We start from the raw sequence: 21,865 nt of genomic DNA, 5'->3' as shown, positions 1-21,865 counted from the left end.
AATCTCATGTTAAGCACTTTATACACTCATCTGATTTCCTAATATTTTCTCTGTGCGGTGTAACCGCACAACACGTGCTAATGATCTGATCTGCTCTAATCTACTATATCTCTGGCATGCACATCAACGCCCATTTCAACTATTCTAGTGAGAATTTTATTATTTAAATCGCTCTTTAAAAGAATTTAAATCGCAAACAGTCAGCCCCGACATTACAAACAGCAGTGAATTGGAACAGAGCAACACTGTGCTCTTTTTTACACACCATCACCCTTACAAAACGGTTTCACGATTTTACAGTAGTAACAATAACATCTTGTTATTTACAAAAACACGTTATAGTTCCATTCTAAATAATCTATTAGTTAGAATCTATATTTTTGACACCAATAACAAAAATAATGTCACTTGATACATGCATTATCTTGAAAACCATGAACAAAACTATGCAAGATAAAAGAAAATGTGACCCAGGATACATTAAATACAGTGTACAATGTTTTTTACTATTGTGGGTTGCCTCTTGATGTCCAATGTAAATCTGGGTCCCGAAGCAAAACCCATTGAGAACCACTGCCTTAACTGGCCTTGGCGTTGTGCGCATGTTAAGAATGATGAACAAATGGTCTCCCTTTTTTTAATTTAAACACCCATAATAATGAATTATAGACATTATAGTTATGGGTGTTTCATATCAAATCATATGGATGTCAATCAGAGAATCAAACATCAATTGCTCTTTCTTTTACCATGTTTCAGACTTAGCTTTGATCTGTTTCAAGCTTATATATAGACAACATTTGGGAAGAACTCATTTTGACAAACTTTACGATTTGAATTGTAATATGGCAAATACTTATCATTGGATATTGCCACGGTTCAGTGTTTGCTGCACACACCCGCTAGACAGCGCCGCTCCCTCACTCTGTACGGTGAATGCAGACTAAAACGCAGCCTTTTCAAGCAGAAAGCCATACCGATGGCGACATGTTTAAAAGTGTTTTGCATGCTTTTTCCTCTTTCCATTTTTGTCACATCCAAAGTTAATTCCCTGATCTAAACTGTAAAAAAAAACAAAAAAAACTTCTAGACTATAGAAACATCTAGACTGAAAATACTCAGATTTTTGTACTATCTGCAGGGATTTATGATTATACATATAAATGGTTTGATATACTGGTAATTAGTACTTTCTATGAGAACTTCATGTTTAGACTGCAAATGTCACTTCCTTATTGCTGGAATTGCTCAGAGCTGACACAACCTCAAAAAATTTAATTAAGCGTTGTGTCATACTTGGATGGACAGACAGACAAAGACTGAAGCTCAACTACACAAAACCCTGCAGTACCTCTATTAAAACTGTGCATATACATGTAAAGAGAGAGAGAAAGAGAGAGAGAATGAGAGAGGGCTAATGGTAGAACTGACCTGAAGAGCAGCAGAACAGCTTGTGGAAACGTCTGAAAGTTGTTGTTGCGGTTTATCTCGCTGTTATCCCTCAGGGCAATCTTACCAAACATCTGTGGAGTCAGAGAAACATCATGGATCACTCACCATCAACACTGGAAACCAATTAAAGCAAGTACAACAGACTGAAAAATATTGGGCAAAGGCCCAACGTCCTTGAGTAAGAAACTAAGGAAGAAACAGAGAGAGAGTTGGGAAAGAAATGGGTCGAGGTCTTACCTGCATTCCAATGACGGCATAGATGAAGAATAGCATTACGATAAGCAAAGCAACATAAGGAAGAGCCTGTGAAGAAAGAGAGGGAAAGCAAACAAGTACAGTTAAGACTCAAAGCTAACATTCATTCTACATCTTGTGTTTTTGTATATAACATTCTGTATGAGACACATTACAGCAGAGAAAATACAAACAGGGAAAATTGTGTATATTATAGTGGAAAATTGTTGGAATATTGGCCAATTTTAGTTCTGTTTAACACTCTAACATCACCTCTACACTGGAAGCAACTGATGACAGCATTTTATTTTCTTCTGTACAAACAAAAAATGAAGTGAAATGCACGTCACCACAGAATGTTCACACAAACAATGGACCAATCAGCTCTAAGCACAAGGCTACACTTCAGTAAATGTAAAATAGGTGAATTTCTTGGTTTCAAACTTTATGTTCAACCCAAATAAATTGGTATAAAAGTTGACTTTGAATAGGCTTTGTTAGAATAGCAAAACAAAAAGACATGTGTAATAAGGAAACCCATTTGTTAGTCTGTTATTACACTGGCTACAGGGTGTTAAATGGCATGTATTCTCACATAGCCTGACTTTGACAATTGGCATAAAGTCTGGACAACACTTCAGCTTATTCTGCCCAAGAGGCATCAAATTAGACAGGAAGGTGCTGTCTAATTTCATTCTCCTCACCTGAAAGGATTTAATGAAGGTCCAGAGCAGCGTCCGAATGCCCTCTCCCCGAGACAGGAGCTTCACCAGCCTCATCACGCGGAACAGCCGAAAGAACGTGATTGAAATCCTAGCATTATCTTCAGTGTTTTGGAGGCCCTTTTGCAGCATGACACACACACATAAATGCGTGTTCATAGGCAGACACGAACATAATACTGTATACATAACCATTTGTACACCACACAGAACAATTCAAGGTGACACACACACACACACACAGTCAAGTTAATATGTCTAGAAGGACATATTAAACACTTCCACTACACACTACAGAGACACAGCAGATGTCTGGTGGCTTTATGAAAGCATGACAATATTTCAAATAAATGTAAAGCATTTATAGATGTCCACCACAACAGCCAAAACCCCAAAACCCCCAAAAATTAAAGTTTTCCAGCTAATTTCATGATATATACAGTATCCTACTTTGAACTATATACGGAAATAAAACACTTCTTTATTATGAGTTAGTCCACCTTAAGTGGTCCAATAATTGTAAAGTTGGTTGCTTGACCATTTAAAATTTTTGAAGACCAATTTCCTATATTTTTTTGGAGTGATTACCTATGTATTGGTATTGCAAAACGTCCACGACGGCCATCTTCGTGTTTAGGCACACGACAAATTTTGGTTATACAGCTGTTTACAGAAACCTCAATATCTTGGCTCAATATAATGAGAGAACTCTCAAACCTGAAATGTTCTGCATGCACACTATACTAGGAACTAGGAACCCCCTAAAAAAATAAGTCTTTACGAAAGACCCTTCCCTTGTAAATTGACCCTAAAAGTGGAACTTTGAGCAATCTTGAGCATTACATTAGGACTTAAGTTCCAAGTCTAAGGAACAAGAATGTGTAACATTTTTATATGTACCTTGTAATGTGCTCTAGAGATCAGTTTTGTTCCAAGGAGCTAGGACCATCCTGAGCAGAGATATCGAGGTTTCCGTAAACAGATGTATAACCAAAATGGGTAATGTGCCATGACACAAAGATGGCCGCCGTGTTTAAACCAAGTAAAATAAAAATAAAAAAACTGGTGGCTTTCCAATACCAATACATAGAGGTAATCACTCCAAAAATATATAGGAAAATTAAAAATGGTCAAGCAACCTGTATTGGACCACTTGAGATAGACTGACCCTTATATGTCACAAACAAAGTCACTTAACCAGGGACATAAACATAATCTTAAACATCCTTCACTTGTTTACCATTCTCCAAAATATAAAATTTAACCCCTATGTAACTATGAATGCAAATTTGCTGACCTTTAAAAACCTTAAAACCCTGTTGATGCTCATGACCCCACCCATGGGCCTGACTTTACTTTGCTTAAATGAGGTCACATTTACTATATAGTGTGCTGTTTCATAATGTTGACAAATTATACATATTTTTACTAGACTATATAGTAAATGTGAACTAATTTAAGCAAAGTGACATCAGTTCTTTTGGGGGGGCACATCAACAGTTTAGGTGCTTTAAAATAGCTCATTTTTTATCTTTTTTGGGCTTTCTAAACACATCAAACAAAACAAACAAACAAACAAACAAACAAACTGAGATAAGCTTCATGCATGTGGACATCACACAGAAAATCATCATTTCAAAAGCCTCCAGCTGAGTTCAGAGCTCTGCCACCTTGGCGGTCAACTGTAATATCAGAGCTGACCAGCAGGGGCCGACACTACACCACACCACACACACAGAGAGAAAGAGCAATGATCATGTGACTACAGCGCACCAATGACAAACATCGTAGCCTAGGGGAGGGGAGAGGTCAAGGCAATGGACAAACTACCAGCACATACATGTGCCTGTCCAATGCCACAGTGATGAGAAAGAACACATGTGTGCATGCTGAATGACAGGTGGTGATGGACAAGTAGAGAAGGTGATGATTGAATGAGGTGGGATTTTGGTTACATTGGTCCGTACCATTGGTCTTACCACAGAGGAGGGGGGAGAGGAGGAGGGGTCAGCTGGCTTCAAAGAAAGGCAGACAGATGAAAGCTATAGCAGCGCCTACCACCAACAGTACACCTGACAAAGTGTGTGTGTGTACAGTGTGTGTCCATCTGTGAGCGCGTTTACATGCACGTTCTTACACCGATTATTCTTAATAAGCCGATAACTTAAAATGGTCATGTAGACATTTAAATTATGATTGCATAAATATTTGAAGCAAACACGATTGCCACAAGTAGATTTGTACCCATTACCGTGATTCCGCTATGCATGTAAACACCTTTACCAGCTAATCCAATGTGCGCAAGTGTTGTGCGCATGCCTGTTTACGTTTTGACATCAAAATCAGATGATGATTTCTAGTCTCATGTAAGCACATTATTCTTGTGTTGTCACAATTTTTGAAATAGCCGAATTCGTTATCAGCATATCTTGTGCATGTAAACGCACTCAATGTGTCTGAGGTAAATCTGTTGGGTCTCTAGCAGGGGAGACGCATCATAGCATGTCTGTCTTTCTGCCAGCTGAGGGCGCTACAGCACATGGTCCATGTGAGAGGGAGCATACACTGTTCTGCATCCGCAGACTGGAGGATGAGTGAGTGACACACGGAGACAAATTCACAGATTCGACAGCTCTCATGAGCCAATTTAAAGGAATAATTCACCCAAAATGTAATTCTGTCATCATTTACTCACCCCCATTTCATTCCACACCTATATGACTTTCCTTTTGCTCTCTCCTTGCCCACCATTCACTTTCATTGTATGGCAAAGAATGTCAATGATAGTGAATGAAGATCAGGGACAACGCAGCTTGGATAACTCCTTTTGTAATGCATGCAAGAAAGCAAGTCATATTGGTTTGAAACGATGTGAGGGTGTGTACATGATTTTTATTTTTAGGTAAAGTATCCCTTTAAGAATCTCTCAGCAGGTCCATCTCACGTGTGTTACTGTGTGTGACTGTATGTACGTGTCTGAGAGTGTGTGTAGGTGTGTGTTGAATTTCTACATGAAGAGAGACAGATTTCTAAATCCCCTGCAGTGCCACAGTACTCTGTGACAGAAATATCTGTCTTTATATTTTCATGTAACAGTATAACACATTTTAACAGTATTGAGTGCTAGATTAATTACATAATGTAACAGTAGTCAAGCTGTAGAGGATCTGGCAACCCCAACCATGCATGTAGCACAGACATAGAACTGAGTCAACTGTATAACTTACTCCAAATGGGTGAATCTCATGAAACCTGACAAGAACATGTCCCAGTCATATTTCACCCCAAAATCAAAAGAAAAATGAGAAATGTTATACTTGTTTAGAAGAAATATAATGCCATTTCATTACTGTAATTAATGATATATTATTTAAATTGCAAAGTTTGTAATACTACCTTCATTTGAAGCTGATTTTAATTAAAACTTTGTAAAAAACAATTATTATATTATCCACATTATTATAACTTTGGGGAGAATGCGACATTTAAATTGTTCTTACAAAATATAATGTATTCTTTTGATTTGGGGATAAAAATGTGACCAGGACATGTTTTCGTGAGATGCACCCAAATGTGTGAGACAGTTGCCATGATAAAATCTACACGCAGAGCCACTTTTAGAGGACTGGTCAGTATCACAGACATCATCTCACATTGCACAGAAATAGAGATTGGGTACACACTGGTAGTAAGCACTGCTCCCTGGAAGCCGGCTGACATAGAGCCATGAGTTCACTTGTTGGCCAATATAAGTTATCTGAACATGTCTTAACTGGCTCAGCCGGTTCAATTCAGTGATTGCGGCCATATGCATTAGCCTTAGATTATGACACAGGGAGCAGGTCTACCCCGAATGCTGTGCAGGTGTACAAGAGCACCAAAGAAGAAAGAGAAAAGAGACAGAGGAAAAATGCTGATAAAAGGGAGGAAAATGCAGAACAGAGACAGAAAAGACAAGGCATTCAGAGAGAAGGATGCAATGTGGCATCGTCAGCAAGACAGAGCTGGCAAACACTCCCATCTCTCCAACCCCCGCTTCTGTCCAATCAGAGAGTGCAAATCAGATAGCGCCTCCTATAGGCAGGGAGGACAAAGCAATGAGAGCAGCAGAGCGGCCTCGGGGGGAGGAGGGGTTACATCAACGCTTTTTCTAAGGGAGAACAGAGTCGTCCAGTTTCACTCTAATCTCCTTGTAGCACTGAGAGAAGGGACTGGCTATCAGCACGGATTCATCCATATCATATTTCAGATTGCTAATAAGATTAATTAACGGGTTAATGAAGCATGGAAAAGTGCTCAGAGTTTTCTCAAAGGAAATAAAAGTTTAAATAAAATAGGGGGCTAATCCAAACAAAATGCTGGGTCATGCGTTCAGATCAAATCAGATGCTGAATGAAGAGAAAACTCTTAACCAAACCCAGTCAGTGCTGAAATGGATGTGTATAACGCAACAGGGTGTACATCTCCGACACAACTGCTGTCAATCATAAATGACCTTCATAAACACCTTTTGATCAGAGAGCCCAGAACAGTTTAACTCCTTCTGTCGTTCAAAATGGACCTGTAATCTATTTCAATCTTCAAACTTGTAAGCAAAATTGTAAGAATAGCTGTATAACACAGTTCTCAAGAATACACGATTCTGATTGGTCAGTTGCAGCATTCTGCGATCAAACTTTTTTGTATGATGACTGCTACACTGAACTGATGCAACTGATTTTTTACATTATGCAACCTCTTTTTCTTACATAATACAAATATTTCTCACATAAATATTTCATGCCCATTCATATATTTGGTAAATAACCATGCAATAAGTGTGATAATGCCCTAGTCTGTACATTATCCCTTACTTATATTCTCAGAAAAAGGAGGACACCATGTTATCTTATATACAGTATTGAATGTTCAATATACAGAAACCTACTAGCAGTGTTCTCTAAAATATATTTACTGTACATATCTAAAAATCTAAAGAAAAAGACAACATAAATATTATATTTGTGAGACTACAAAACATGGCAATTAATACCAGAATGGAAAAAGTTGCCAAACACAAATTTCAAACTTCCTTTGAGAATCTGGGCTCTCCTGTCAAAGATTTTGAAGATTAACTAATTTACTCAACAGTAAAATCTCAACATATATAACTCCAGTTTGATCAAACTAATTTCCAATCTTTCAACAGAACAAAAATAAATAATGCAATGTCCATATATTGATTCTGAAGTCAGAATATAACACCCTGAGGGCTATACAGGGTCATACATGCCTTTGTGTGCAGGTGGAGGGTTAAAGCAACTCCATCTTTGTTAGTCTGTGAGGTGGGGGGTTAGAGGGAGGGGGGGGTGCAGGCAGGCAGATTGAGAGAGAGATTACTTACGTTAACCTCTGTGATGGCTATATCAACAACACTACCCACTACAATAAGGGCATCAAATGTGTTCCATGCATCAACAAAATAATGCTGGACAGAAAACAAAAGGAAAATGAAAAAGAAAAGGAGAGAGGAGAAAATAAAGAAAACAGTTACATGTGGACATTTAACTCACAGAAGACATGAGGAAAAAAAATCATAAAATCAAATGACGGGTGTGAGAAAGAAAAACTAAATCAGAGATTCCCATGATGACCCCGGACCTGTCATGCTCCACAGCGGCAGTCCCTCAAAAATCACACCCTAAAAAAATGGGCAGGGCTCCAGGGTTAGTTCAGATGTGACTGTTAGTTACAAAAAAACAACATACATCACAGCTTGGAAGAAGAAAACAAAGTCTGCGCCCTCTCTTTCACAGGTCTAGCGACAAATGTTCTATTCCGAACCCCTTTCCTGCACGTGTGCCCTAAACCTCTCACCACCAGAGGGCGACCAGCCACAGCAGCCATCAGAAAGGGAAATGAGGAGACTTGAGGAGATAGCAGGAGCAGAGAATGAAGGGAAGCACAGGTGGATGAAAGACAGCAAAGATGGGAAGAGAGAGAATTGATGAGTAAAGAGAGAGAGAGAGTGTGTGAGAGAGAGAGAGAGAGAGAGAGAGAGAGGTGGCGATGTACTTACGTTGATCTCACTCAGAATGACGTCTATAATGCTGCCAATTACGATGAGGAAGTCAAAGACATTCCAGGGGTCACTAAAGTAACCCTACACAGGACGAGGGGGAGGTGGGGGTGAGGGGTAAGAGAGGGCAGTTAGAGATGCAGAATTGACCAGCACCAGCGCTGCACGCACAATCAACATCCCAAGCGCTTGTTAGCCAATCACTATTCAACACAACAAAATAAGCTGATCTACATTCCAACTTTATTCTAGGCTTGGAATTTCACTGATTAGTGCTGCCTGCCAGTGAATCTATATGTGTACCTACATATATGTTAATGTTCTCCATTAGTGGGCTAATTTAAACTTGTTTTAAGGGCTCTAGTTGAAGTGTGACAGCATGTCTGTCTAATCTTGGATAATTCTGATTGTCTTAGAGGAAAACAGATAACAAAAATATCTGATTTGCACACAGTAGCCCTTTAAAGGATTGGAAATGGCAGCCAAGTTATGCGAGACATAGATCTCTTTAAATAACAACTGTTGGAATTACTGTCAGTCCTATGTTTCTAGGCAGACAAGCTGTAACTCAGTTCTGGGAACTGAGGAAGAATGAGAGACTCAAAAATGATGTCCAACCATTTACTAAAAAAAATCTTACTCCTCAACAGGTGAAAATGAGCTCAACTGGGCAGAAATCACAGCAAAACTTTTCAGGTCAAAGGTATATCCCCCTCTGCACTATTAAATAGGTGAGATCTGATATTTCGGATGATAAGCAAAGTGATATCCACTGGAAAAGAACAGTTTATGATAAAACAAACAAAACAAGCAAATGAACAAACAAAATAAATACCTAGTGGATACCTGCAAAATTGGTTATTGAGTAATATACTGCAAAAGAACAGAATTCTGAACATTGGGCCTTGTTCACTAAAAACCGCTTATAATTTGCGTATTAATACACATAGGAAAAGTTTTCATAAAAAATTCCCACCTGATTCACAACAGGTGCATATGAACATGAATTTGTTCTAACCCTCATTCTAATGTTAATGAAGCCCAAACACGAAATCTCATTCATTTCGTGTTTGGTTGGTCCAAAAATGTTTTCTTTAATTTAGAATCAATTTTATTGCAAACTTACTGATGAATCATAATTTCTTTGTTTACGCAGATTTTGTGCACAAATATGGTTAGTGAATAAGGCCCAGTGTCACATGATACAGTCAGTGCATGCTGTGTAGGATACATCCTATAAACCCCGAAGACAATATAATAAATTTACATTTATGAAGCATAATTTTTTCATAGAATATTTTTACAGAAATGTCTTGAAGTTTCAAAAACTAACTGTTTAATTTAGAACTTTAATTCATGGCATAAAAATCAGCCCTGTTCGTAAAACAAGCAAAAACAAAGGTGTGTCTGAAGGGGCGGGGTTTGTGGAGGGTGTGTCTGACGGCGGGGCTGTGTGGTGGTCATACCCTGGGTTTGAAGGCGATGAGTTTGAGGATCATTTCCACAGTGAAGAGGCCAGTGAACAACATATTGAGGATATTCATGGCTTTGTTGAAGGATTGAGATTGACCATGATGCTGTGAACACAAACATCAGCAAATCCATTAAAAACTGAAAGATGGATTTGTGTATTTTGATAAGTTCAGTAATGTAGTTTAAACCAATCCATGAATCGCTGAGGATACTGACCTGCATGGCCAGGCAGATGGTGTTGAGCAGGATGAGGGTGAACATCAGGTACTCAAAGTAGGTGGAGTTCACCACATACCAAACCTTGTACTGATATTGGTTCTTAGGGATGTATCTGCGCAGGGGGCGGGCCTTCAGGGCATATTCCACACACTGACGCTGTACACACACACACACAATTTAGGGGGGCTCGGGGCAAAAATGCCTCCTGATAAACTGTATATGAAATTCAAAATGTGGCGGTACGAAATGCATGTTCATAATATTGTAATATTCTATTCTATCCTAGTTATCCATAATACTACGTAAATTATACATTGATTTTGAGTTTATTCTTAGGGTAAGAGGCAAAAAATTATCAGTTTTAAGAATTTGTATTAATGAATCATTTACAGAACACAGCATAAATGAGTACACCCCCTCTGAAACCTAACAAGTTCAGCTCTTTCTCTTTACATATAAGACATATTTGGTGTTCATGTATATAATGTGGCGTTTAAGCTACTCTGGTTTATCAGATATTAATGAAACATGTCAATACTAAACAAGAAAAAAATTACTAATCAAAATGATGAAAGGACATGTTGCAAATATGAGGACACCCTCCTGAAAGTTACAATATAAAACTTAACAAAATGTGTTCTGGGTGTACTCGTTTTTGGAACCGTTTACTTAAAGCTGTCTAATTGAATGATTTTACAGATAATGATAACATATCTTTTGATTTTGTCATTAAGTATATGTTTAATACATTTAAATTTGCATGAATTGTAATAGTAATCATTGAAAAATAGAAATATATCTTTGTTCAGAGGGGGTGTACTCATTTTGCTGCATACTGTAAATGTAACTATTTGGTATGAACATATAAAACATTCTGAGACAGTTTATGTTTTAAAGGTTTAGAAAAAAATATGCCATCATAAAGACAAAAACACCACTGAGAATCAAATTCAGTGGGGAAATATTGCCACTTAATGAAAATTTCTGACACAGCAAGAAAACAGTGTTATTATCGTTAATTAAAAATAAATGAAAATGAAATGAAAGAATGTTTGTGTTAACTAAAAAATTATAATAATAAAATACACTAACACAGTTGGAAAAAAGTTAAACTGAAAAAAAGATACTATAATGTTGAAAGTAACATTCACTTTGGCAGCAAAATAAAATAAAATAAAATAAAATAAAAAGGTAACACTTTACAATAAGGTTCCATTTGTTAACATTATTTAACAACATTAGTTTACATGAACTAACAATGATCAATACTTTTACAGTATTTGTTAATCTTGGTTAATGTTAATTTTAACATATACTCTGGCGACCAAAAGTTTGTCTTGTCAGGCACTTCTCACGCACCTTTCAGTCTAGCTGATTCCACAAAAGCTCAATGGGGTTAAGATCCGTAACACTCTTTTCCAATGATCTGTTGTCCAATGTCTGTGTTTCTTTATCCACTCTAACCTTTTCTTTTTGTCTTTCTGTTTTAAAAGTGGCTTTTTCTTTGCAATTCTTCCCATAAGGTCTGCACCCCTGAGTCTTCTCTTTACTGTTGTACATGAAACTGCTGTTGAGCGGATAGAATTCAATGAAGCTGTCAGCGGAGGACATGTGAGGTGTCTATTTCTCAAACTAGAGACTCTGATGTACTTATCCTCTTGTTTAGTTGTTAATCTCTTTCTGTTCTTGTTAGAGCCAGTTGTCCTTTGTCTTTGAAGACTGTAGTGTACACCTTTGTATGAAATCTTCAGCATTCAAGCATTGTATAGCTTTCATTCCTCAAAACAATGATTGACTGATGAGTTTCTAGAGAAAGCTGTTTCGTTTTTGCCATTTTGACCTAATATTGACATCAAGAAATGCCAGTCTATTGCATATTGTGGCAACTCAAAAACAAACACAAAGACAATTTTAAGCTTCATTTAATGAACCAAATAGCTTTAAACTGTGTTTGATATTTTTATTTTCTTTTTTTCTAGTACCAAATGATCAAATTAGCATGATTACTCAAGGATAAGATGTTGGAGTGATGACTGCTGGAAATGGGGTCTGTCTAGATTTGATCAAAAATGACCTGACAATACTTTGTGATCAGTTGAATGCCACTTTGGTGAATTAAAGTTCCAATTTCCTTCCAAAACAGCAAAATCTGTACATTATTCCAAACTTTTGGCCACCAGTGTACTAATATTTTTTTTTTTATTAAAAGTTGCATTAGCATTAGTTAATTCACTATGAACTAACATGAACTAAAAATGAACAATTGTATTTTTATTAACTAACATTAACAAAAATAAATACATGCTGTAAAAAATATATTGTTAATTGTTTGTTCATGATACCCAATACATTTACTTATGTTAACAAATGGAACCTTATTGTAAAATGTTACCAATAAAACTAATATATGCTAAAAAAAAAAATTTAACTAACAGTCAGAGTGAAAAGTAACAAAACCTTAACTAAACTGGAATGAAATATTTAATATAAATTAAACTGTAAAACTATACAAGAGACACTGTTCATTTCAACCATTAAATATATGTACTTGCAATTAAACCAATATGCCACTGATAAGATGATTTATTGTATTTTTCTCAGTACTAGCATGATCTGCATAGTGCAGAACATTAAACACAGGTACCTGGTTCTTGTCCAGCTCACAGTTTTTGTACTCTTGCTCTCCCTGCTCCTGAAATGTTACTATGACGAAGCCTACAAATATGTTCATCATGAAGAAGGCGATGATGATGATGTAGACAATGAAGAATATAGAGATGATCACACGGTAGTTGTAGATAGGGCCGACATCCTCTGAATGGGAGTCTATAGCTCTGTAGAGGAGCCTATGGGAGAACAAAAAGAGAACGTCCTGTCAGCACCATCAGAGAAGAACGACCGCATGATTCAGGATGTAGAGACATCAGGCAAATGTCAGGTCACTTGGCAGCCATATTCATAATTTCTCCTGGCAGCTATTTTCAGTCATATAAATACAGCACCTATCTACTTGAATGGGTATTAATTAAGACCCAAATGGTCAAAACTGATGTCAAGATTAGAATAACATTTCAAACCAGCAATAAAATCTGACAACTATGGTGTCATAAATTGTGCTGCTTTAGCTAAATTCCTGCAAAATAGGCTACTTTTCAGGCTGGTCCAGCTAATGTGCATGTCCTGCCTGAGGAATCGACTAAACAGACAGGTGATGTCGCTATGAAAAAGGTGAATGTCCCTTGTATCTGTTAAGAGTGCTTGGAGTTGCTTCCATATCTACAGCCGCCAAAGCGTTGCGATTTTTCCCATTTATATGTATACGAGTGAATGACTCATCCTATAGTGTCTCTGCCTAAGGCTTAAAAGTCAGTGTGTTAGAAGTATGAGTGTGTGTGTGTGTGTGTGTGTGTGTGTGTGTGTGTGTGTGTGTGTGTATGTATCACACCCTGGCCAACCCTCGAAGGTGGACACAGCAAACAGAGCCATCATGCCCTTCAGGACATCATCAAAGTTGAAGTCACTGTTCTCCCAAGTACGCTGAGCTTTCTCTGGCTTGCCAACATTCCCATCTTTGTACTGTATGTAGAACCCCCTGTAACACACACACACATATTTATACACGAGTTAGCCTTGTGCCATTTATTAATGAAATGAACACTTTATATCCAGAAAGAAAGTGATGTTACCTGCACTCTGCCTGTGTCTGTTTTGAGGTGTCTGAGCAGAAAAAGAATTTGCCCTGGTAAAACAAAATCAGAATCAGTTATTATGCATTAACATATTACAACACAGATCTGCCCGATACTGAAAAATGCTTTGTGAAACAGTAGGACTTACCTTAAAGAGTTGAACACCAATGCAGGCAAACATGAATTGCAGCAAAGAGGTAACGATGACGATATTCCCGATGGTGCGGATGGCTACAAACACACACTGGACCACGTGCTGTGGACACACACGTACCCCCCAATCAAAATGAACATTACTCAGCATATTGCAGGCCTAAGCAAATGTTATGTGAATGAGAGAGAGACACTCACTTTGAGGCCCTTGGCTCTGTTGATTGCTCTTAGGGGCCTCAATACTCTCAGCACTCTGAGAATCTTCACTACATTAATGGCACTTGACCTGTGAATCACAGCACAGTCAGGCACCACCAATCATAGCAACTAATAATGGATTGGATGACCAAGCAGCAGCAACACTATACAGATTTCCCTGTTTATTTAACAACATTTTCTGCTACTTACTGTAGTTATACATCCCTGGATTAGAGTGTTTTTGATTCATAATTTAAAAGATTTGCAATTAAAATGACTACATTTTATGTTTTTAAATTTTGGTTTAACAGTGACACATGGTCTGGTCAAAATACATCAAAAATTAATATAATATATTGCTTATTTGCAAATGGTATATTTTATTAAAAGGTTACCCAAGCCCAATGCAACTGTGTTTGAGCTTTTCAAGCATAACTTTTTGCATCAGATTTGAGCCTAATATATATGCATACATATATATATATATATATATATATATATATATATATATATATATATATATATAAGCTATTTTTTCTGTTGTACCAGTGAATAAGCATAACGGAGTACATCTGCATCACTTTTACATGGCCCATATCTAGGAATGTCCTAAAATTTCGATGCATCGATTGTTGATTGGCACGTTCCTTTCCCGATACGTTTTTGAGTCATTGATATGTTAACATTAGCTGACAATTCAATTAGAAGCCTGATTTGTGTTCCTTCTCAATTACGGTCAGTTGGCCTTTCGTTTAAAGTAGTCTGACATGATAGCTTTGGGAGACCACAAGGGGGTGATATAACATTTACTGTACTTAATAGTAAGTTATCCTCAACTCTGTCACCCCCATCTTTGTTTCGCATAGTGTTTCGTTGTGGATAAGTTATGTTATGGCGGGCAAAAGAAGTGAGGTTTGGAACCATTTTAGATTCTGGGTTGATGGAGCTGGCTAATATCTTATATAAACAGGCGAATGGCAGGTTTGTGCAGCGAAAGGCAACAAACAGGTACAACCTACTATTGCGGAAGCATTAAACCCTAGGGAAAAAATTATCAATTGATTCACCACAGACCAAGAAGCTAACAAATTGTGTAGACTATTGTACAACGATTAGCCCTAATTACATCTGAAATACAAAAATGCAGATATAGATCGCTAATCAATGGGAAAATGTTCGAATTATCGATGCGTGAAAAAGGCAGCGATCCCAAGCCTAATGGTATCTAACAAATGATGAATTAGCATCCTTAAAACAAACGGTATAGGGTGAGTCATTAGTTGACTGTTTTATATTAATGACCTTGAAAAAGCTTGGGTCAGAATTCCGAGTTTCACACTTAAGACTTCACTTATTCATTCATGTGCACAGAACTCATAATTTCAATATTTCCGACTACACCTGAAGGCCACATCTAACCAAAGGTTGTTAAATCTTCAATTATTCTGATCAGATAGCCTCCGGATTGGTCAGACATGAAATTAATAGCATGATACTGGCTGGAGATAAAAAAAATGTTGTGCTGCATCGGTTGTTGTTATTTTTGGCATGAGAAGCACTGGTATTGGTCAGTTTGTCAGTAGTTGGGGAAAGTCGGCGGGTACTCACTGAATTCCAGAGGAGATCAGAGACACACTGACCACCACCAGATCCAGAATATTAAAATAATTCCGACAAAATGAACCCTTATGTAGGAACGCTCCATAAGCTGTCATCTGAGAGGAAGAGTGGACAAATGGAGAGACAGCAGGGAATTAGATGAGGATAAAAATGAGAAAAAAAAGGCCAGAGAGAGATAGTGAGAAGATATTAATAGCATGAAATGGTTTAACTTATGAACTGGTGCACATTTACCTTTATAATGTAAATGTACCTTTAATATGATCTCTATGGTGAAGATCCCTGTAAACACATAATCTGCATAGCCTAGAATCTAGCAGAGAGAGAGAGAGAGAGATAGAGAGACACATATCAAAACCTCTTAACAGCAGCACTATAAACACAAAGCATATGTCAGCATGTGTTTGTGTGTACCTCATTCCTGAATGAGTAATTCTTCACTGGGTCCTCGGCTGCCAGTGAAATACTGCTCAGCAGTATAAAGAACAAAATTAAATTGGTGAAGACGTTGTGGTTTACAATCTTATGACACAAAGTCCTGAACCTACAGAGAGAGAGCGCAGAAGAGGGAGGGAGAGAAAAATGCACTTTGGTTTTGAATACAGTTAAGTAATATAATTCACTGATTAAAGGTCTGTTCTGCCTTTCAATGCTTAAACACGTTTTTGATTGTCCAGCCAAATGATTAAGTCTTGCTCTATTTTCACTGAATCTGAGCATAGTTGAGCCAAACCCATCTGTCACAGGACAGATCATAGTCTGAGAGATTTCTGAGATACGATTTTGGTTTAAAACTCAGTTTTGACCAAATGTGCAGTTTCTACATTTTCCCTTTGCAGGGGAGAATTGATGTGTATGAGTTTGTGTGCATCATACTTGTTAGAGGGGCTGAAAATAAAGAAAGCTCTGGCCTCTGGCATGGGGACAGCTTTCTCCTTCAGCTGAATGTCTGAGAGTGGTCGTGGACGAGGACCCACTGGCATCTCTGGTTCATCATCCTCCTCTCCTGCTACAAAGAAAAATAGTTTTTTTTGGAAGGAATTCCTCTCAAACGTTCAATAAAGGTCTGCGGCACAGTATTTTCTGCAGCACTGAAACAACAGTGTGTATGAAAAGGATGGAAAACTAGTGGTGGGAACTGCCATTTTCCACTCGATTTGATATTACAACAATCACAGTATTGAGTATTGCGATTCGATGTTATAATATACTTAACAAGCCAATCTTGCTTAGAAATAAATGCTTACTAAAAACCTTCTGTGTCTACAAACTTATGCCATTTTTTCACTCTGTAATACAGAATAAGCATATAACAGTAAAAATAAATAAATTTGGAATGCCCAATTCCCAATGCGCTTTTAAGTCCTAGTGGTGGCGTAGTGACTCGCCTCAATCCGGGTAGTGGAGGACGAATCCCAACTGCCTCCACCTCTGAGACCGTCAACCCGCGCATCTCATCACGTGGCTTGTTGAGCACATTGCCACGGAGACATAGTGCATGTGGAGGCTTCGCACCATCCACCATGGCATCCACGCTCAACTCACCACGCTCCTCACCGAGAACGAACCACATTATAGTGACCACAAGGAGGTTACCCCATGTCACTCTAACCTCCCTAGCAACCGGGCCAATTTGGTAGCTTAGGAGACCTGGCTGGAGTCACTCAGCACACCCTGGGATTGAACTCCAGGGGTGGTAGCTAGCATCTTTTACCACTGAGCTACCCAGGCCCCCTGTCGATCTGGATTTAAATGAATTTAATCAATGGAACATTTGCAGTTTTTAGTTTTAAGAGCCTGTGACTCGCTTCCCACTTGTTCTCGCAGCACTGTATATAATGTTCTTAACAGTGCAGTTTGACACTTGATGCTTCTCATACGCAATAGAAAACAGCAGTGCATGAACAGAGAGATTTGGCCAACTTCGTAGTTGCACCAGTGCAACTTTAGTCACCAAAATGTACTGTCAAACTTAAGCCGCACCGGCTGGAATCAATCAATCAAAAATGGTGAAAAACATAAATAATGGTAACCAGCCAACCCTATTATATAACCAAACATTTCTAAAAGGTAGAAAAGCGTTTTCCATATTTTACTTAGCACCTGCTTTAACATACCTGGGAAATCATTGACAGGATATGGATTCTTCTCCTCATTCTCTTCACCTGTGTATTCATCTATGTTAATCTAAAATCAAATAAACACACAACAAAAACAGATTACACTAATTACTCTTATGAAGTCTGTTTTGAATCCCCCTAAAAAACTTTTATTTAGATGTGTTTGACGCACTTAATGTGAGAGAGGATGGAATTACAAAGTTACGGTTACATCTCTGCATGTAAATGGCCATGTATTTGTGTGTGTGTTCAAGTACATTTGTGATTGTGTGTTGCCTCTTGTTAGTGACCTTGGTGGCAGTTGGTGTTTCTCCGTCTGAGGTGATGGATTTGAGCTCAATCTTCTCCTCTTTCTTTTCATTCTCCAGTGGAGGTTTCTCAGAGTTCTGGCGTTTCTCTGGGCTGGCCGATCTGTGAGACAGAAATTGCATCATAAATGTGTGTAGATATAACTATACAGTCCCATTAACCACTTGCATTTACGGCTCTTCAGAGGGTTAAAAATGCTTTGGTGAAATGGTACTTAATTGTCTCAGTGTTACACTAATGAAGTAATAACTGATACAGTCTTAATGAGCTCAATAGGCTGTCAATCCTCATAGGAAGGTTTCATGGCTGCTCAGACCATCTCAGCGCATTGCATTGATTTGAGCTCAGAGTTACTGAACCTGGCCAGCTTCTTCCTCTCTTTCTCCTCCTCTTCCTCCTTCTGTGCTGATGTCAGGCTCTCGGCATCTGCAAGGTTGTCCACGGCAATGGCCAAGAAGACATTCAGGAGGATATCTGTTTAAAGCTTAGGAGCTTTTTATGAGAAATCTGACAACATAGAACTGAAAGATGATATTAACAGCAGTCAATTAGCAGAATAAAACAGAAGTGCAGTTGTGTTCACTGTGGCATATTGCATTGAATCGCTTTGTGTTGTATCTGTTGTGTTTCATGAGTAGATTTGTATTGTGCGTTTAAAGCATTAAAGCAATAATTGCTATTTGGGAGTGTAGACTCTGCTAATATGGCCTTGAGTGTTTTATTGCTTTAATGAAATGGATAATGCATAATAATAATTTTTGTTAAGCAAATTCACCCTTTTGTAGAAGACAGTCAGTCCCTGACATGTAAACAGTAGCAATGTTATTCTATGTGTGTTTGGCAGTAATTAACACAGTAGTAAGGTGAGATGGTGTTTTGAATCATTTCTGTTACTATATCATGTATTTTAGAACAGCTGGAACACTGCATTGACCAATCAGCATCCAGAAGCATTAATATGCCTTTAATCGTGAATTGCTTTGTTTTGAGCCATGAGTTGTGTAAAACAGATGTGTCACTTCATTTAATTGTGCTGCGCAGGATACAGTTTCCGCAGATGAAAAGGATGATGAAATATATGCAGACGAGCATGCCAGGGAAGGACGGCCCTCCGTACGCCATGATGCCATCATACATCACAGAGTTCCAATCCTCTCCTGTCAAAATCTACAATCACAAAATACATTCAAATCCAACATGGATGGACAGTGTTTAAAGACACATATGGAGAGTGTGTGCTGTGATTCAGACTGCAGCAGAACCTGAAAGACAGTGAGGAGAGACTGGGGGAAGTTATCGAAGGTGCTGCGACGCGTCACATCAAAGTTGAACTTGCCGCCAAAGAGCTGCATTCCCAACAGACTGAAGATGATGATGAAGAGGAAGAGCAACAGCAACAGGGAAGCGATCGACCGCACTGAGTTCAGCAGAGATGCCACCAGATTACTGAGAGAATTCCAGTACCTGAGAGAGGACAGTCAGCAATAATGTAATGCAATGTATGGATGCTATGCAGAAGCCTTAGCCACCATTAACTTTCATTGCCTTTTTCCCATACAATCAAAGTGAATGGTGACTGAGGCTAACATCTCCTTTTGTGTTCCACAGTAAAAAGAAAGTCATTCAGGTTTGGACAAAACATGAGGGTGAGTAAATGATGACAGAATTTTTATATTTGTGTAAACTATTCCTCTTATACAACACACACACTTATCTTTATAACTGCTAAATGTAACACACCTGGTGATCTTGAAAATGCGGAGCAGACGGACACAGCGCAGAACAGAGATGCCAAGAGGTGACATGACCTTAATCTCCACCAGGATGGTCTCCAGAATCCCACCACACACCACAAAACTGTCAAAGCGATTGAAAAGGGAGACGAAATAGGCCTGTAAGCCCAGACTGTACATCTTCAGTAGCATCTCACCGGTGAAGAGAGCCAGCAACACCTTATTGGCAATATCTGTAAGCACATACAGTACACAACATCATCATTCACTATAACAAGATTTATTTACTGCAGACTCCTGAAAGGGAAAACTAATAGAAACTCACTATGAAGTACATTTATTAGATTTGAAAAGCCACAGAATCACAGTTATGTTATTTATTTAAACTTTTACAGTAATGTAGTGTTATTTAATGAGCTAAAAAAGAAGTATTGCATATTTAAATAGCTACAGTCATGTTGTGTCATATTTCATGAAATGGCAAGAGTAGCAGTGCTGTATATTTAAATATTTACAGCATTGTGGTGTTGTGTATTTCAGTTATAAGTTATACAACATTAAAGACCTTCTGTACAGTTATGTAGTGTCATATCATTAAATGGCTACACTACTGTAATGTTGTATAATTTAAAAGTGTAGGTCATACATTTTAAAGACCTAAAGGCCATGTCCATTTATCTAGCATCTGGTTGCGGAAGTATTTTTCCCATTCATTTCTTCCACCGGAATTTCATTAAATCCTTCATAAAAGAGCTATAAGCCATGAACCCAACCAAACAGCTCTGAAATAAATCACAACATTACAAACTTTGATTTGAAGCAAATAAGGATCTTTAATGAGGCAATGAACTACAACTCCATGAAGCATTAAAAACAAAATCACATATTCAAATTAAGAACTATGGAAAAATATAAGACTACTGATTTAAAGTAGTTGATTATAGTATAGAAAATAGATTTTAATTGTATTGCAAAATATTCAGATATATACAAATATAGGAGTAGTTTGAGAGCAGGGGGGTAACTAGAGGGAGGGCAGGGTGGGCAGGGATGTAACTAGAGGGAGTGCAGGGTGGGCAGGGGCGTATCTAGAGGGAGGGCAGGGTGGGCAGGGATGTAACTAGAGGGAGTGCAGGGTGGGCAGGGGCATATCTAGAGGTAGGGCAGGGTGGGCAGGGATGTAACTAGAGGGAGTGCAGGGTGGGCAGGGGCATATCTAGAGGGAGTGCAGGGGCATATCTAGAGGGAGTGCAGGGTGGGCAGGGGTGTAAATAGAGGGAGTGCAGGGTGGGCAGTGGTGTAAATAGAGGGAGTGCAGGGTGGGCAGGGGTGTAAATAGAGGGAGGGCAGGGTGGGCAGTGGTGTAAATAGAGGGAGTGCAGGGTGGGCAGGGGTGTAAATAGAGGGAGGGCAGGGTGGGCAGTGGTGTAAATAGAGGGAGGGCAGGGTGGGCAGTGGTGTAAATAGAGGGAGTGCAGGGTGGGCAGGGGTGTAAATAGAGGGAGGGCAGGGTGGGTAAGGATGTAACTAGAGGGAGTGCAGGGTGGGCAGGGGCATAACTAGAGGGAGGGCAGGGGCGTAACTAGAGGGAGGGCAGGGGCATATCTAGAGGGAGTGCAGGGTGGGCAGGGGCGTATCTAGAGGGAGGGCAGGGTGGGCAGGGGCGTAACTAGAGGAAGGGCAGGGGCATATCTAGAGGGAGTACAGGGTGGGCAGGGGTGTATCTAGAGGGAGGGCAGGGTGGGCAGGGGCGTATCTAGAGGGAGTGCAGGGTGGGCAGGGGTGTAAATAGAGGGAGTGTAGGGTGGGCAGGGGTGTAAATAGAGGGAGGGCAGGGTGGGTAAGGATGTAACTAGAAGGAGTGCAGGGTGGGCAGGGGCATAAC

General features: G+C 38.9%; 1 protein-coding gene across 2 annotated transcripts in view; it reads right to left on the bottom strand.

Moving 5' to 3' along the window:
* The window catches only part of LOC127638777 (voltage-dependent L-type calcium channel subunit alpha-1C-like), a 145,847-nt gene that overhangs the window by 15,557 nt on the left and 108,425 nt on the right, over positions 1 to 21,865 (bottom strand). The window contains exons 12-33 of one of the 2 annotated variants that reach the window (XM_052120501.1): positions 19,988 to 20,213; positions 19,510 to 19,711; positions 19,294 to 19,414; positions 18,607 to 18,721; positions 18,229 to 18,349; positions 17,936 to 18,005; positions 16,695 to 16,827; positions 16,233 to 16,362; positions 16,072 to 16,131; positions 15,807 to 15,913; positions 14,199 to 14,286; positions 13,996 to 14,103; positions 13,845 to 13,897; positions 13,604 to 13,750; positions 12,803 to 13,004; positions 10,156 to 10,314; positions 9,933 to 10,043; positions 7,792 to 7,875; positions 4,376 to 4,423; positions 2,391 to 2,528; positions 1,690 to 1,755; positions 1,432 to 1,523 (exon numbers count right to left, since the gene is read on the bottom strand). In XM_052120501.1, coding sequence (XP_051976461.1) covers positions 1,432 to 1,523; positions 1,690 to 1,755; positions 2,391 to 2,528; positions 4,376 to 4,423; positions 7,792 to 7,875; positions 9,933 to 10,043; positions 10,156 to 10,314; positions 12,803 to 13,004; positions 13,604 to 13,750; positions 13,845 to 13,897; positions 13,996 to 14,103; positions 14,199 to 14,286; positions 15,807 to 15,913; positions 16,072 to 16,131; positions 16,233 to 16,362; positions 16,695 to 16,827; positions 17,936 to 18,005; positions 18,229 to 18,349; positions 18,607 to 18,721; positions 19,294 to 19,414; positions 19,510 to 19,711; positions 19,988 to 20,213 — 2,581 coding nt within the window. Of the gene's footprint in view, positions 1 to 1,431; positions 1,524 to 1,689; positions 1,756 to 2,390; positions 2,529 to 4,375; positions 4,424 to 7,791; positions 7,876 to 8,466; positions 8,551 to 9,932; positions 10,044 to 10,155; positions 10,315 to 12,802; positions 13,005 to 13,603; positions 13,751 to 13,844; positions 13,898 to 13,995; positions 14,104 to 14,198; positions 14,287 to 15,806; positions 15,914 to 16,071; positions 16,132 to 16,232; positions 16,363 to 16,694; positions 16,828 to 17,935; positions 18,006 to 18,228; positions 18,350 to 18,606; positions 18,722 to 19,293; positions 19,415 to 19,509; positions 19,712 to 19,987; positions 20,214 to 21,865 lie in introns of both variants that reach the window. The other variant, XM_052120502.1, reaches the window with a different exon arrangement.

Source organism: Xyrauchen texanus, chromosome 47 (genome assembly GCF_025860055.1).
Source record: "Xyrauchen texanus isolate HMW12.3.18 chromosome 47, RBS_HiC_50CHRs, whole genome shotgun sequence".
In the NCBI taxonomy this organism is placed as follows: Eukaryota; Metazoa; Chordata; class Actinopteri; order Cypriniformes; family Catostomidae; genus Xyrauchen; species Xyrauchen texanus.
Note: the sequence above shows the minus strand (reverse complement) of the source record. Positions and strands in the feature narration are given on the sequence as shown.